Source organism: Prionailurus viverrinus, chromosome B3 (assembly GCF_022837055.1).
Source record: "Prionailurus viverrinus isolate Anna chromosome B3, UM_Priviv_1.0, whole genome shotgun sequence".
In the NCBI taxonomy this organism is placed as follows: Eukaryota; Metazoa; Chordata; class Mammalia; order Carnivora; family Felidae; genus Prionailurus; species Prionailurus viverrinus.
Window position 1 is genome coordinate 23,836,864 of NC_062566.1, and position 17,254 is coordinate 23,854,117.

Sequence of the window (17,254 nt, forward strand, 5' to 3'; positions counted from 1 at the left end):
TAGTTTTTGGGTGGAATCTTTTGGGTTTTCCATATAGAGTATCATGTCATCTGCGAAGAGTGAAAGTTTGACCTCCTCCTAGCCTATTTGCATGCCTTTTATTTCTTTGTGTTGTCTGATTGCAGAGGCTAAGACTTCCAGTACTGTGTTCAATAACAGTGGCGAGAGTGGACATCCCTGTCTTGTTCCTGACCTTAGGGGGAAAGCTCTCAGTTTTTCCCCATTGAGGATGATATTAGCATTGGGTCGCTCATATATGGCTTTTATGATCTTGAGGTATGATCCTTCTATCCCTACTTTCTTGAGGGTTTTCATCAAGAAACAATGCTGTATTTTGTCAAATGCTTTCTCTGCATCTGTTGAGAAGATCATATGGTTCTTATCCTTTCTTTTATTGATGTGATGACTCACGTCTTTTACTGATGTGATGAATCACGTTAATTGTTTTGTGGATATTGAACCAGCCCTGCATCCCAGGTATAAATCCCACTTGGTCGTGGTGAATAATATTTTTAATGTATTGTTGGATCCGGTTGGCTAATATCTTGTGGAGGATTTTTGCATCCATGTTCACCAGGGAAATTTGTCTATAGTTCTCCTTTTTAGTGGGGTCTCTGTCTGGTTTTGGAATCAGGGTAATGCTGGCTTCAGAGACAGAGTTTGGAAGTTTTCCTTCCATTTCTATTTTTTGGAGAAGTTTCAAGAGAATAGGTGTTAACTCTTCCTTAAATGTTTGGTAGAATTCCCCTGGAAAGCCATCTGGCCCTGGAGTCTTGTTTTTTGGCAGATTTTTTATTACTAATTCGATTTCCTTACTGGTTATGGGTCTTTTCAAATTTTCTATTTCTTCCTGTTTCAGTTTTGGTAGTGTATATGTTTCTACGAATTTGTCCATTTCTTCCAGATTGCCCATTTTGTTGGCATATAATTGCTCATAATATTCTCTCATTGTTTTTATTTCTGTTGTGTTGGTTGTGATCTCTCCTTTCATTCTTCATTTTATTTATTTGGGTCCCTTCCTTTTTTTTTTTTTGACCAAACTGGCTAGTGGTTTATCAATATTGCTAATTCTTTCAAAGAACCAGCTTCTGGTTTCATTGATCTGTTCTACTGTTTTTTTTGGTTTCAATAGCATTAATTTCTGCTCTAATCTTTATTATTTCCTGTCTTCTGCTGATCTTGGGTTTTATTTGCTGTTCTTTTTCCAGCTCTTTAAGGCATAAGGTTAGGTCATGTATCTGAGATCTTTCTTCCTTCTTTAGGAGAGCCTGGATTGCTATATACTTTCCTCTTATGACCGCCTTTGCTGCGTTCCAGAGGTTTTGGGTTGTGGTGTTATCATTTTCATTGGCTTCCATGAACTTTTTAATTTCCTCTTTAACTTCTTGGTTGGCCCATTCATTCTTCAGTAGGGTGTTCTTTAGTCTCCAAGTATTTGTTACCTTTCCAAATTGTTTCTTGTGGTTGATTTCGAGTTTCATAACGTTGTGGTCTGAAAATATGCACGGTATAATCTTGAGTAATATTTTTAAGTCATGAATGATAAAACTTCCAGTTATTAAAAAATTGAAACCATACAGAATTCTGTGTGTGTGTGTGTGTGTATATATAAATATATATATTATACATAACATATATAATACATATATTTTAAGTTTACTTATTTATTTTGAGAGAGAGAGTGTGCAAGCAGGGAAGGGGCAGAGAGAGAGGGAGACAGAGAATCCTAAGCAGGCTTTGTGCTATCAGTGCAGAGCCCAATGCGGGGCTTGATCCCATGAACCATGAGTTCATGACCTAAGCCAAAACCAAGAGTTGGACACTTAACTGACTGAGCGACCCAGGCACCCCCAGAACTATGTATATTAAAAGTGAAATTTCCTCAGTACTTCTGTGGTACTATATAGCCTTTTCTGTGCATACACATAGTTTTTGTTTTTTTGTGTGTGTTCTTTTGGTAACATAATGAGATTATATTGCATATATCACTGTACCTATCCATTTGATGATTTTGGCTCATTTAAAGATCTTGGAGATATTTATATGTTGGCATACACAGTGTATATACACAAATTTTCCTTCATTCCTTTTTAATATCTGTATAGTGTTCCATAACATGGACATATTATAATTTATATAATCAGCTTATTAATTGACATTGTTGTTTCACATTTGTCACCACCATAGTCAATACTTTTGTTTCTATCTTTGTGCACATACTCAGGCTTATCATTCTGGAAGTGAGTTTGGGTTTAAATAATACCTTGAGTACCTATGCTCCAGCAATGTTCTAAGCCAGGGTTATTTTTCCTATAAAGGTCCAGAGAGTGAATATTTTTTTTTATATATTTTTTTTAACATTTATTTATTTTTGAGACAGAGAGAGACACAGCATGAACGGGGGAGGGGCAGAGAGAGAGGGAGACACAGAATCGGAAGGAAACTCCAGGCTCTGAGCCATCAGCCCAGAGCCGACGCGGGGCACGAACCCGCGGACCGTGAGATCGTGACCTGAGCCGAAGTCGGGCGCTTAAACGACTGAGCCACCCAGGTGCCCCCAGAGAGTGAATATTAATCACAACTACCTCATTCCACTGTTGTAACATCAAAGCGGCATAGACAATATATAGTGAGAGTGTGGCTGTGTTTCAATAAAAGTTTAATTACAGAAACACCAGTGTGGCTAACTCTAGTTCTGGGTACTTTACATACTACGTACCCTTGCAGCCCTCAAATGTAGGTGCAGTTATTAGGCCCACTTTATGGATGAGAAAATTGACAAAGAAAAATGAAGTATGTGTCCAAGGTTATGTGCCTGGTAAGTAGCAGAGCCAGCATCTGACTGCATACATCCAAGCATCTGACCGCATACATCAAGTTGAAAATGAGAAAGAAGCTGCCCCAAATACCTTCCCCAAAATGTTACATCCTAGGACCTGACCCTCACACACACTTACTGAATCACTCGCTTATGATTCTTTTAAGGCAATATGCTTACTCAGCACTCCAGGAGCACTTGCCTTCCCACTCCTCAGATGGGCCAGTGTTCCCTTTGTCCCTCTCACTGTGTGACTGTGTCCTGGCTTTTGATTTGTGTTTCACTAGCATCACATTATAGAGAGGTCAGCTCAGTGTCTGGGACCACCCAGCTACCCAGTGGTAGGAAAGACAGACTTGAGCAGGTGAGATCAAGCTGGGTCCTGGCAAGTCTGCTGCTTTGAGTTGTTGATGTCTGCTCCAATATCATTACATGAGCCCAGGTGGGCACATTGGTTGGCCTGCCTTGACTCATTTTCCTTCTTTGGAGTCATGGGGAAAGTACCTATTAGATTGTTATGAAGATCAAATGAGATAATACAGGAATAATTCTTGGCTGCATACTTTTCTGATTCAGCACACTGAATATATCCCACCACTCGTTTCTGGCCTGTGAGGTTTCTGTGGATAGGTCTGCTGCAAACGTGATGTCTTCCCTTGTAGGTTAGGGACTTTTTTTTACCCTGCTGCTTTCATGATTCTCTCCTTGCCTGAGTATTTTGTGAATTTGACTATGATATGCCTTGTTGATCGTTGGTTTTTGTTTAATCTAATGGGAGTCCTCTGTGCTTCCTGAATTTTGATGTCAGTGTCTTTCCCCAGGTTAGGAAAGTTTTCTGCTATGATTTGCTCACATAACCCTTCTACCCCTTTTTCTCTTCCTCCCTCCTCTGGGACCCCTATGATTCTGATGTTCCTTTTTAATAGGTCACTGATTTCTCTAATTCCTAAATCGTGCTCTTTTGCCTTAATCTCCCTCTTTCCCTCTGCTTCGTTATTCTCTATAAGTTTATCTCTATATTGCTGATTCTCTGTTCCGCCTCGTCCATCCTTGCCGCTGCTGCATCCATCTGTGATTGCAGCTCAGTTACAACATTTTTAATTTCATTCTGGCTATTTTTTACTTCTTTTATCTCTGCAGAAAGGGATTATAATTTATTTTTGACTGCAGCTAGTATTCTTATTATCATGGTTCTAAATTCTGGTTCAGACATCTTGCTTTGTGTCTGTGTTAGTTAAATCTCTGACTGTTGTTTCTTCACGCTCTTTCTTTTGGGATGAATTCCTTCATTTGGTCATTTTGAAGGGATAAAAGGACTTAATGAGGTAGAAAAATTGGAATTAAAAAAATTAAAGTTAAAAAAATATTAAAATTAAAAATCAAAAACACACCCACACAAAAATCTAATAGATGATGCTAGATTCTAGGTGTGTTTTGGTCTGGGTGTAGAAAGTGGTTTGACAGATTAGAGAAACAAACAAACAAAAAAACAAAACAAATAAAAAGGGGGGGAGGAAAGGAAAAAAAAGGAAATCGTTTGGGAATTTGAAAAAATGAATACACTAAAGTAGACTAAAATACACAAAAGTAGAGAATAGTATAGAGAATAGTAGAAAATAGAGAATAGTAGAAAAAAGTATAGAAAAATATTTTTAATAAAAATTAAAAAGAAATACGAATTTTTTCATTTTATGTATTTAAGAAAAAAGAAAAGAAATGAAAAAGAGAAAAAAGATAAAAAAGAAAAAAGGAAAAGGCAAAAAAAAGAAATCGCTTGAAAATTTGAAAAAGTGAATACACTATAATACACTGAAATCAAATGATGGGAGTAAGATAGAATTTGAAAAAATTTACATAAAAGCAAAAAATATACTAATAACAATTAAATAAAAATATTTTTAAAAGGAAAAAGAAAAAGAAATTAAAAAAAGGAAATTGTTTGAAAATTTGAAAAGGTGAGTACACTGAAGTAGACTAAAATAAAATGATGGAAGTAAAGTATAATTTGAGAAAATTTACACAAAAATAAAAAATACAGTAATAAAAATTAAACATATTTTTAATAAAAATTGAAAATAAAAATGAGTTTTTTCTCTTTCTGTATTCAAGAAAAAGAAAAGAATTGTAAAAGAGAAAAAGGAAAAAGAGAGAGAAAAAAAAATTGAGTAGATGAACCTGCTAACAGATTGAAGTAGGACTGAAATTGCTTTGTTTTCCTCTAGAGGTAGGTCAAAGTAGCTCTTTATAGTCCATAGATTAAGCTAGCAGTGAGGTTTGTGTTCCTGAAGAGCAAAATTGGCCCAGTTGGGTGGGGCTCAGTGCAACAGATCCGCTCTCCACTAGATGGTGCTGCTAGCCTACTGGGGTGGATTGCTGTAATGCTCATCAGTGCGCATGCGCGGGAGCGGTGAAAAATGGTGCCACCCAGTCTGTTCTCCCAGATCAGCATCACGCACCAGTTATCCGTCTTCAGCTCTCATCCACTCCCCACTTTTCCACTCTCTGTGACCAGGCCCCGGGGAGTACCTCTCTCCCAAGTTTTGTCTCAGATGTGGTTGTTTTCTCTGGGTCCCTTACTTCCAAAGGACTGTGGCTTTGACCCGCTCTGCCCCTCCGTGGGAGGGTCTCACCAAGTGATGGCCAAATGAGCTATGGCCCGCTGGATCCTGCTATTGACGGTGACCCGAGACTGCAGCCAGCTGCCAGCCTGCCCCCCAAAAAATCGCGAGACAGTGTAGCCTCAGTGTTTCAGGGACCATGGAAAATCACAACACACATCTGACACTAGGCTTCACCCTCAACAACCTTGTCCCAGCACCAGTGAATGTGTCTGCCTTCCGGGGTCTGCTGGGACCAGGTGGCTTCAACAGTCTCTACCAAATGTCCTTCCAGCAGTCAAACCGCTTTCCCCGTGTGGCCCAAGAACCTCCCGGGCCTCACTCTGTTCCTGGGGATTCACCTTTCCCACCAGAGCACTGTCAGGTATCGAGCTGTGGAGTTGCAGCCTTTGCGTTCCCCTTGTTTACAGTCCTAATGGAATTTAAACCCTCTCCTTTCTCCTTTCTCCCTTTTTAGTTTAGTCTTGCGGCCATTTCCAATTTTCCACTTTCTCTCCAGCTGCTTTTGGGGAGGGGTGATTTTCCTGTATGCTCCCCCTCTCCCCAGTCTCTGTCCTCTCTCCACCCGCAAAAGGGGTTCCCTACCTTTCAGGGCTTCTTGCTCCTCAAGTTCAGCTCTTCGTGTTACATACCTGCTGAATTTTGTGGTTCAGGTTGTGCAGATTGTTGTGTTAATCTTCCAATTGGTTTTCTAGGTGTGTAGGATGATTTAGCGTTGGTCTGGCTGTTATTTTATGGACGCGAGACACACAAAAAGCTTCCATGCTGTTCTGCCATCTTGGCTCCTCTCCTATAATCAGTATTTTTAAACCGTTTCCCCAGATGGCTCCTTTTGCATAACAGTTTTGGAAATAACTATTTTCAAGACCACAAATATAAATTCTAAATTGTTCTGACTGTATGAACCTTTCCTGCCTCTCTCAAAGTTGTTCCATCTTTTAGGTTCTCTAAAGCATTACACTTTATTTATAGCAGTTATCACACTGAATCACAGTTTATCTGTTAACAATATAGCTTCCCACACTATACTGTGAGTTCTTCATATGAAGGAATAATATTTCTTGTTTTTTTTGTATTTTTAGTCTGACAATATATGATGAATAGCAAGAGCTCAATGAATTTAGTTAAATGCACATTTGAAACATCACAGTTCTAAAAAGAGCATGTACCTTTCACTTGTGCCCATGATGAAAAACCTTATAATTCCCAATTCCAAATACTATAAAATTACCATCAATTAATCTGTCCAATATTCAGTTACAATTTGGGAGCTGGGGAAAATAGAATTTTTTAAAATTCTGGGAACACCTTTAAAACTTCAGCTTTCCTGGGGTGCCTCAGTGGCTCAGTCAGTTAAGCCTCTGACTTCAGCTCAGGTCATGATCTCCCCATCTGTGAGTTTGAGCCATAAGTTAGGCTCTGTGCTGACAGCTCGGAGCCTGGAGCCTGCTTCAGATTCTGTGTCTCCCTCTCTCTACCCTTCTCCCACTCACGCTCTCTCTCTCTCTCTCTCTGAAGAACATTAAAAAAACCCAAAACTTCATCTTTCCTAAACACTTCAGTCTCAAAAAAAAAAAAGAAAAAAAGAAAGAAAAACCCAATGGAGTCAACAAACTATTACAACTAATACGTAAGTTCACCAAATGCTGGATATAAGAACAATTTACAAAAACCAACAGTGTTCCCATACACCAGTGATAAAACAAAAAAGACATCATTCACAGCAAAAATGATTAACACATGTAAAAATTAATACTGATAATCTTTATAAAGAGAATTCCCAAATCGTCGGACAAAAATTAGAATTAATGTAGGTATTTTCAAAGTAAAGATATTAAATCTCTCCAAGCTAAAAATATAAATTCAATGCAATCCCAATAAAAATTCCAGCTGGATTTTTTTTTTGTAATTTTTTAAAATGGTTTTTATTTATTTTTGAAGGAGAGAGAGAGAGAGAGAGAGAGAGAGAGAGAGAGAGAGAGAGAGAATGTGCAGGGGAGGAGCAGAGAGAGAGGGAGACACAGAATCTGAAGCAGGCTCCAGGCTCTGAGCCATCAGCACAGAGCCCAACACAGGGCTCGAACTCATGAACTGTGAGATCATGACCTGAGCCAAAGTCGGACGCTTAACCGACTGAGCCACCCAGGTGCCCCTCCAGCTGGATTTTTAAAAAGAACTGCTACTGCTTCTAAAATGCTTATGGAAGGGGTGGCTGGGTGGCTTACAGTCTGATAAGCATCCGACTTCAGCTCAGGGTATGACCTCATGGCTTGTGGGTTTGAGCCCCACATCAGGTTGTGTGCTGATAGTTCAGAGCCTAGAGCCTGTTTTGGATTCTGTGTCTCCCTCTCTCTCTGCTCTTCCTCCGATCACACACTGCACCTCTCTTTCTCTCTCTCAAAAATAAATAAACATAAAAAAAAAAAAAAAAGATAAAAAGCTCCTTCAGTCTTGCCCCCTCTGTGAAGTGGCCACTGATATCCCTCTTGTTTTCTTAAGGGTTTCATGTCTTTCCTTCCCAACCGACCCTTCAGAGTCCTTTGTATGTCTAGATACTAATTCCTAGATTTAACATTGCAGTTGTTGTCTAGTTAATGTTTTTCATGGGATACTTCAAACAGAATCTGATTCTTTTTTTCTATTTTGTTGTACTCAGACCTGTAAATTGTTCATAATGTGGTTAGCACTGGGCCCGACGTGGGGCTCACATCCATGAACTGTGAGATCATGATCTGAGCTGAAGTCGGATTCTTAACTGAGTCACCCAGGCGACCCAAGGATGTTTTTATCTTGATGAGGTCCCAATAGTTCATTTTTGCTTTTGTTTCCCTTGCCTCCAGAGACATGTCAAGTAAGAAGTTGCTGCAGCTGAAGTCAAAGAGGTTGTTGCCTGTTTTCTCTAGCAGAATTTGATGGCTTCCTGCCTTACATTTCGAGTTCATTTTTGTGTATGGTGCAAGAAAGTGGTCCAGGTTCATTCTTCTGCATGTCACTGTCCAGGCTTTCCAAACCCATTTGCTGAAGAGACTGTCTTTTTTTTTTTGCTACTGGATATTCTTTCCTGCTTTGTCAAACATTAGTTGGCCATACCTTTGTGAGTCCATTTCTGGGTTCTATATTCTGTTCCACTGGTCAGTGTGCCTGTTTTTGTGCCAGTAGCATACTGTCTTGATGATTACAGCTTTGTAATACAGCTTGTAGTCCAGAATTGTGATGCCTCCAGTTTTGTTTTTCTATTTCAACATTACTTTGGCTATTCAAGGTCTTTTCTGGTTCCATACAAATTTTAGAATTGTTCTAGCTTTTATCAAACTCAACACCCAAAAAACAAATAATCCATTTAAGAAATGGGCAAAACATGAATAGACACTTTTCCAAAAAAGTCATCCACAAAGCTAACAGACACATGAAAAGATGCTCTACGTCACTCATCATCAGGGAAATACAAACCAAAACCACAATGACATATCACCACCTCACACCTGTCAGAATGGCTAAAATTAACAACTCAGGAAACAACAGATGTTGGCAAGGATGCACAGAAAGGGGATTTTTTTTTTTTTTTTTTTTTTTTTTTGCATTGCTGTTGGGAATGTAAACTGGTGCAGCCACTCTGGAAAACAGTATGGAGTTTTCTCAAAAAATTAAAAATAGACCTACGCGGTAATTTGCACTACAAGGAATTTATCCAAAGGATACAAAAACGCTGATCTGAAGGGGCACATGTACCCCAATGTTTATAGCTGCACTTCTGACAACAGCCAAATTAGGGAAAGAACCCAAATGTCCATTGACTGATGAATGGATACAGAAGATGTGTGTGTGTGTATGTGTGTGTGTGTGTGTACACACACACATGCGTGCACACACAATTACTCAGCAATCAAAAAGAATTAAATCTGCCATTTGCAACAACATGGATGGAACCAGAGTGTATTATGCTAAGCAAAAATAAGATAAAAACAGGGAGACAAACCATAAGACACTCTTAAAATACAAAGGACACACTGAGGGTTGCTGCAGGGGCAGCAGGTGGGGGGGGGGGATGGGCTAAATGGGTAATGCACATTAGGGAGGGCACTTGAGATGCACACTGGCTGTTGTATGTAATTGATGGAACACTAAATTCTACTCCTGAAATTATTACTACAGTATATGTTAACTAACATGGATAAAACAAACAAACAAACAAAAAACTGAAGGAGCTGAGGAGCCACAAGTACTTATCCCAAGCAGTCAAATGCAAATGGAAACAAAAGTACCCCAAACCAGAGAGGTGGATCTTATCAAGCAGGGAGGAGATTGTGGGGGCCAGGTCCATAATGCACATGGCACTAGGTAGAGGGGGCAAAGGCAGCTCAAGACAGTCCACAGGGAAGTGATAATAGAAATGTGGTATTGCAAACTGCAGAAATCTATGTAGCAGTTAGGAGCGACAGAAGAGAGGTTCAAGAGTGACATGGACAGATTTAAATTAGAGATAAATGAAAAGAGGAATAGAACAAAGAAAAATGAAATACTTACATAATTTCAAAACAGAATATACCAATCAACAGAATATGTTTTATAGGAACCCAACATATGCGATAACACAGGTATCAAATACATTAGAACAGTGCCTACAACTGGGCTAGCAGAAAAAGGGAAAGGGAAGTGAGAATCAGAAATAGCAGAAGAGATGATATAAACCAAACTAAAAGTTCCTCCATGGACTAGGGATGATGATGTGCTCTGATAAAGGTCTAATACACAAGTTAAAAAGAAAAAATAAGCCAGAAAATCATTAGGATGCCAAATCAGCTTTAACTTCTTTGTCCATGTGGCAAGGTTCAAGTACAGTGAACAGAGTCTGGTTACATATCCCAAGCTTCATGGTTAGTGAAGGGGTTAGTTTTACAGTTACATGACCACAAAAAAAACAATGTAACCAGGACTTTGTTTTCCTTACCTACAAAATGAGAAGTAATGAGAAGAAGTAATACAACTAGAGAAGTAATACAACTCTGAGGTTGCTTCCACTTCTTTCTAGATTCTACCAATTCATAGTTCCTCACTAAAACTCAAAAAGCAGACATTCCAACTTAAAATTAAATTGTATAGATCTTTTCTCCTTTTATTTAGTTACTAACTAGCAAAGTCAACCCTTCTCTAATAAAAAAACAAACATTTAGGACTATCTAAGTTCTCAGAACTATAAAAAAGGAACAGAATTTCACTCTAAATCCCTTTTCAACATTAATTTTGTAGTGCCACTTCTTAGACACTATAGAAGAAAGATCTACTAATGGTTTAAAAACATTTATGAGGACGGCAGAGCTTACCAATATCTTAAATCACACAGAACTGATCCCCAAAGATTGCCTGTCCTTCCAGATAATTCTTGTATGAGAAAATGATGCCAGCATCTGAGAACACATGGTACCTTTCCAGCTGACACGAGGCCCCAATTTTCTGTTTTGATCTTGTTCTTCTAATGGTGTCCTGTCCACTTGAATCCCAGAGTCTTCTCTACTTAAGGGCTGTTGATCATCTTCGTCTTCACTTTCTTCAGACCAGTTCTGATTAAAAAGGGAAATACACCTACCCTTAGAGTGTGTAGTGACTAGAGCTGTCTAGATGATAAGATTAAGAAAATTTCAGAAGAAAAGCAAAACTAAACCAAATGACACTTTTTTCTAAATGTCTTGAAAGTTACTATTATAGCATGGAATTATTTTTGGTGGCAAAGCCCCCAAGAGTCACAGCTTCTTTTTTTTATTACATTTATTTATTTTTGAGAAACAGAGTGAGACAAAGTGTCAGCGGGGGAGGGGCAGAGAGAGAAGGAGACACAGAATCTGAAGCAGGCTCCAGGCTCTGAGCAAGCAGTCAGCACAGAGCCTGATGCGGGGCTCAAACCCAAGAACTGTGAGATAATGACTTGAGCCGAAGTCGGACGCTCAACCAACTGAGCCACCCAGGCGCCCCTAGAGTCACAGCTCCTTAAGGGATACTTACATTCATTCCATTCAACTTTCTAGTACTATTAATTCAGTGCAAAATCTTAATAAATCTTTAATAATAAACTACTCTAATTTAATGAAGAGTATTCCTGTTTTAGTTAAGTTGCTCTAGGGTGGAAGGAACCATAAAAATAATATATCACTTGGCATATATTTGTATTTACAATAGCTAAACTATTGCTACTTACTGGTGTGTCTACATTCGGACCAAGGGCAATTTCTTCACCTTCCATCAAGTACTTTCCCCAGTCAAAATCATCTTTCTTTTCTATAATGTAACAGAAGAAACTCATTAGTTTTATAAAAAATATGTGGGGGAAAAAACTCCCAAAGCTATAGGAAAAAAGTCTAACAAAACTCAAATAAAATACACTCAGAAAACAAAAGTTCAAAAATATCAAAATACTCAATAAATTGATATTCTAATACATTTTAAATTTTAACTTCATCTTCAAAAGTGATTTTTCTCTTTATATAATTGAAAGTAGTTTAACTGACAAAGTCAAAAACTATATTTTATTTATTTATTTATTTTTTAAATTTATATTTTAAATGAGGATTTGCAATAGCAATTGTATCCAAAGTAACAGAATATTTTAGTTTCATAGATTTTTACAACTTTTTATAAAATCTCAATGCCTGACAATAAAACCAATTTCACTTTTGTTATATATGAAAGCATTTGGTAACATACCCACTTCTTTATCTCTTGGTGTTTCCACATAATTGCTGTTTGAAGGAGAATCAGACAGACACAGAAGAAGTGACAGTATTGAATAATGCACATCTGTCTTTAAAACAAAAAATGAAGAATATAAATCACTGAGGTTGTAAAGAGCTTTCAAAACTAGTTTAAGCAAAGTTAACCCCATGTCAGTTGTGTCCCCAATATTGTTTCTACTTGGAGAAAACATGAATTATATCTAAATAAATCCTAATCTCTATATCTTTTTTATAGTTCAAATGTGTACATAAAAAGAATCTGTCAAAAATGCATTACCTGAATGCTAACAAGGAATTGTCAGAAAAACCTAAACTGAGGGAAATGCTACTAAATAACTGGCCTGTGTTCTTCAAAAATGTCAGGGTCAAGATAAAGAAACGCTGAGGAACTATTCTAGATCAAAGGATACTGATTAGTGAACCTGAGCAAGGGGTACACTGGATCTGCTTTACTTTCTTCAAATTTTAAGTTTTTTTTAAACAAATTATTTTTTAAAAAGTATTTAAAAAGTTACCAAAAAATAAAAATAACCCCAAATATGTTAAAAGTCATAAACTGTGCTGGAAAGGAGAGAAAAGATGGGTTGAACTCAAGGAAGGTAAGTCTCTGATGTCTAAAGACCAGGTGAGCTCTTCCTATTGTATATTCTACATAAATCTTCCACAACTTAATGGGGTTACATCCAAATAAAGCCATTTTAAGTTGAAAAGACTGTAAGTTGAAAATGCATTTAATATTCACCTAACCTACTGAACATCATAGATTGGCTATACCCCCCCCCCTTTTTTTTAAGTAATCTCTACACCCAACATGAAGCTTGAACTCAGGACCCCAAGATCAAGATCCCATGCTCTACTGACTGAGCCAGTTACACACCCCATGCCTACCCTATCTTAAACATGCTCAGAACACTTAATCATTTTACACAAAGCCTACTTAATAATAAAGTGCTGGGGTGCCTGGGTGGCTCAGTCGGTTGGGTGTCTGACTCTTGATCTTGGCTCAGGTCTTGATTTCAGAGTCGTGAGTTCAGGCCCCTGCAGTGGGCTCCATGCTGGATGTGAAGCCTACGTAACATAATAAAGTGCTGAATATCTCATGTAATTTATTGAATACTGAACTGAAGGCAAAAACCAAAATGGTTGTATGGATACAACCCAACAAGTAAGTGTATGTAAGTGTACTGGTTGTTTACCTTCATGAGCACCTATCTGACTGGGAGCTGTGGCTCAATGCCATTGCCCAGCATCACCAGTATCCTACTGCACATCACTAACCTGGGAAAAGAAAAAGTTCAAAATCTGAATCTTTAAAATTTTTAAAGTTTATTTATTTATTTTGGGAGAGAGAGAGAGAGAGAGAGAGGAAGAGAGAGACAGGGAAGGGCAGAGAGAGGGGGAGAGAGAGAGAGAATCCCAAGCAGCTTCCACACTGTCAGTGTAGAGCCTGATGTGGGGCCTGAACTCACAAACTGCAAGATCATGACCAGAGCTGAAACCAAGAGTTGGATGCTTAGCCAACTGAGCCACCCAGGTGCCCCTCAAAATATGAATCTCCACTGAATGCCAATTGCTTTTTTGTAAGTCAGGGACCATTTGTAGTACCTTATATATGTCTTCAGAGTGTTTATTATAATTATAATTAAATAACTTAAATTATCTGGGCAGTGATGATCATGTCTTGTTTATTCTGTGTTCCTACCACCTAGTATGATGCCAGGGACACAGTAAACATTTGCTGAACTTTCCTAGGAATGCTTAGGCAATACATCACTAATAAGACTGCAAAGAGCTGCCCTTTTTCTGATAATTTTTCACCTGCCTGGAAAGGCCTGAATTCCTTTACCGAGGAAAATAATTTTTATTCCACAGAGAAAAGTGGTCTAAAATATAAATACTTGAAAAAGAAATACCTCTCACTATATAAATCTGTTACTTAGTAATAATTGTTAACATCAGATTTTTTTTTTTTTTTTTTGGTGCACCTGAATAAGGTGAAAGTTACCAATGGCAGAGGAAAGAAGTGTATACAGTAAAATGGTACACATCAAACCCCTGTGGATCTCCCTACTTTGCTAAGGATCGGAGCATTGACCTGTTGTGGTGTAAGGATGCACAAAAGCAGCTCTTGGTCATGGGAAGAGGACCTGAATGATGCCATTTCCCTACTCCTTGTTCATTTTCTGAGTAACATCTATAAAGGAACTTTCCCTGAGAGAACTCAATTAATTGAGTTTATCACTGAACAATAAATTAGCAATTAGCACTAATGGCCAAAACGTAGCCTATCAACCAGCTGTATACCATGCTTTGACCACAATTACTAATTGTAATAAAGAAAAAGAAGACTGCTAAGAGTGGGGACTCTGGCACTTACATTTAGAAGATATGAACTATTTTACTTAAAAAAAAAATTTTTTTTTAACGTTTACTTATTTTTGGGACAGAGAGAGACACAGCGTGAACAGGGGAGGGTCAGAGAGACAGGAAGACACAGAATCTGAAACAGGCTCCAGGCTCTGTCAGCACAGAGCCCGGTGCAGGGCTTGAACTCATGGACCATGAGATCATGATCTGAGCCAAAGTCAGACGTTTAACCGACTGAGCCACCCAGGTGCCCCAATTTTACTGAAGTTTAAAAATATAAGTTAACTTGTTCTTTTATGCCATCTCTTTACATAAGAGATGAAGATAAAGAGTTAGAACTCTATCTACACATCAGCCACATGCCCCTAGTCTCTGTTTTCTGAAGCCATGCCCGGTCCCCGCTACTCTGTAGAAAGTCAATGAACACATTTACATATATGATGAAAGAAGCAATCCAATGTGTTGTACATTATGTCAGAGGTGGTCCTGAATCTCAAATTTAGGAATAACATATACTCTACTTTCACATTCTTTGAAACTCAAAGCTATGAAGAATTAAGAATTTATAGTTCCAGTGGGGTTTTAAAAGTAGGTCAAAGTCTTTGCTTATTTTTCCAACAATAACTAATTCCAAATTCTCTTTTGCCAAATATCATTAAGAGCCTGGAGGATGGTAAACTGCCATTTACTGAGTAACTCCCATGAATACTATATATCTCTATTTATAATAGATAGTGAAGTTAAGAGATTCACTTCTGGCATGATTGGAGGCACATGGTCTTCAAATCCTCTCCTCTAAAAGTAACTAAAAGCTAGACAAAATTGCCAGACAACCATTTCAGTGCTCTCAATGGACTATGGGCATACAAATGCTGAGAGGAATTAATCCATGAAAATGATCTCAGGGAAGAACTATGTGAGTTTGTGGCATATTTGCTATTTCACTCCTTCTAGTTCTATCACAGTTGTAGTTTAACCAGGATAGACAGGAAGTGAAAACCAGCAGCTTTGCTGTTGTTGATGGAAAAGTCTAACTGGAATCAAAGAGCTGTCAGCTAAAGTGCTAAATGCAGTAGCAAGTGAAGTGGGGAGTCAGTGGTTGTAGGCCTCTGTGGGGCGAGTAGCCAACCAGCAGAACAGTTGAGGGTTTATTAGGGAAATCCTGAGGCAAGACAGACAAAGGGGCATGTTAAGCTCTTCATGTCTTGGGTTGACTACAGGTTGTGCTGTACATAGCAGAGACTGGAGTGGACCCAAACCACCTATACATTCTTGGCTGATGGAGCACGAATTCATGCAACGAGATGAGAGACAACTAACACAAAATATAAGCCAGGCCTTAAGTATGAGTGTACTTCTCAGACCACACACAAATAAATCAGACTAACACCCAAAGATCATTTAATATAACACATTATATGTTATGAACTAAAAGTTTGTCCCCCTCAAATTCGTATGTTGAAACTCTAACCCCTGGTGTGATGATATTTGTAGATGGGGCTTTTGGGAGGTAATCAGTTCATAAGAAGACCTGGCCTAATGGGATAAGAAGAGATGTCAGAGAGCTCTCTCTGCCATGTGAGGACACAGGGAGAAGGTGGCCATCTATGAGCCAGGAAGAGAGTCATAATGAGCAAATCAATCAGTCAGCACCTTATTCTTAGTCCTCCCAGACTCCAGAACCATGAGAAAATAATTTTTTTTGTTTTTTAAGCCACCCAGTCTGTGGCATTTTGTTATGGCAGACTGAGCTAAGACCTCATGTTAATATAACACAAAGCCAAAAACATAAGATTATCTGAAAGGTGCAGAAAGAAATTTGACAATATCCAAAGCTTAATCATGATAAAAACTCTCAACAGACTAAGAATAAAAAAGAACATCTCTGAAATGATAAAGGGTATCTGTGAAAAACCTACAATTAACATCATAATTAAGGGTTAAAACTGAAGCTTTTCCTCTAAGACTGGGAACAAGGCAAAGATATCCATTCTATTTATCACTGTATTGGAGCTTCCAGCCAGTGCAAAAAGCCAAAAAACACTTCACATTGGAAAGGAAGAAGTTAAACTGTTTTTGGAGACGACATGACCCTAACATAGAAAATACTAAGGAATCCAGACGACAATTACTGGAATAAATGAGTTTAGCAAGTCTAAATACACAAAAAAATATAAAAGTGAATTAACATTTTAATATGCTAGCAATAAGCAAACTACAAATGAAATTAAGAAGACAATTCCATTCATAACACCATCAAATAGAAGAAAATATTTAGAATAAATGTAAAAGAAATGAAGGATTTGTACATGGAAAAAAAACTGCTGAGAAAAATGAAAGATGATATGAATAAATGGAGAGTTCATGTTCATGGATTAGAAGATTTAGTATTGATAAGACCATGTAGTAGTTTCTAAAGGCTGCCATAACAAAATACCACAAACTGCATGGCTTGAAACAAACGGAATTTATTTTCTCTCAGTTCTGGGAGCTAGAAGTCTAAAATAAAGCTGTCAGCAAAGCCACGCTCAATCTGAATGCTTGAGGGAAGAATTTTTCCCTGGATAGAACTTGGACTATCTTTTCTGGGGATGTAATTCAATCAATGATGGCACTACTTCCCAAAATGATCTACTGATTCAATGCAATCCCTGCCAAAATCCTAGAAGGTTTTCTGTAGAAATTTATCTGGTCCTGAAATGTGCATGGAAATTCAAAGGGTCTAG

At 38.1% G+C, this 17,254-nt stretch overlaps 1 protein-coding gene across 13 annotated transcripts in view; it reads right to left on the bottom strand.

The window, feature by feature from the left end:
- Positions 1-17,254, bottom strand: part of TUBGCP5 (tubulin gamma complex associated protein 5) — a 66,189-nt gene that overhangs the window by 38,613 nt on the left and 10,322 nt on the right. For 12 of the 13 annotated variants that reach the window (XR_007152893.1, XR_007152891.1, XR_007152892.1 and 9 more), the window contains exons 4-6: positions 12,133-12,229; positions 11,627-11,706; positions 10,859-10,994 (exon numbers count right to left, since the gene is read on the bottom strand). Coding sequence is in view for 8 of the 13 variants with exons in the window: in XM_047862189.1 (XP_047718145.1) it covers positions 10,859-10,994; positions 11,627-11,706; positions 12,133-12,229 (313 nt within the window). In the remaining 5 variants the exon portion in view is untranslated. Of the gene's footprint in view, positions 1-10,858; positions 10,995-11,626; positions 11,707-12,132; positions 12,236-17,254 lie in introns of those variants that run through there. The other variant, XM_047862190.1, reaches the window with a different exon arrangement.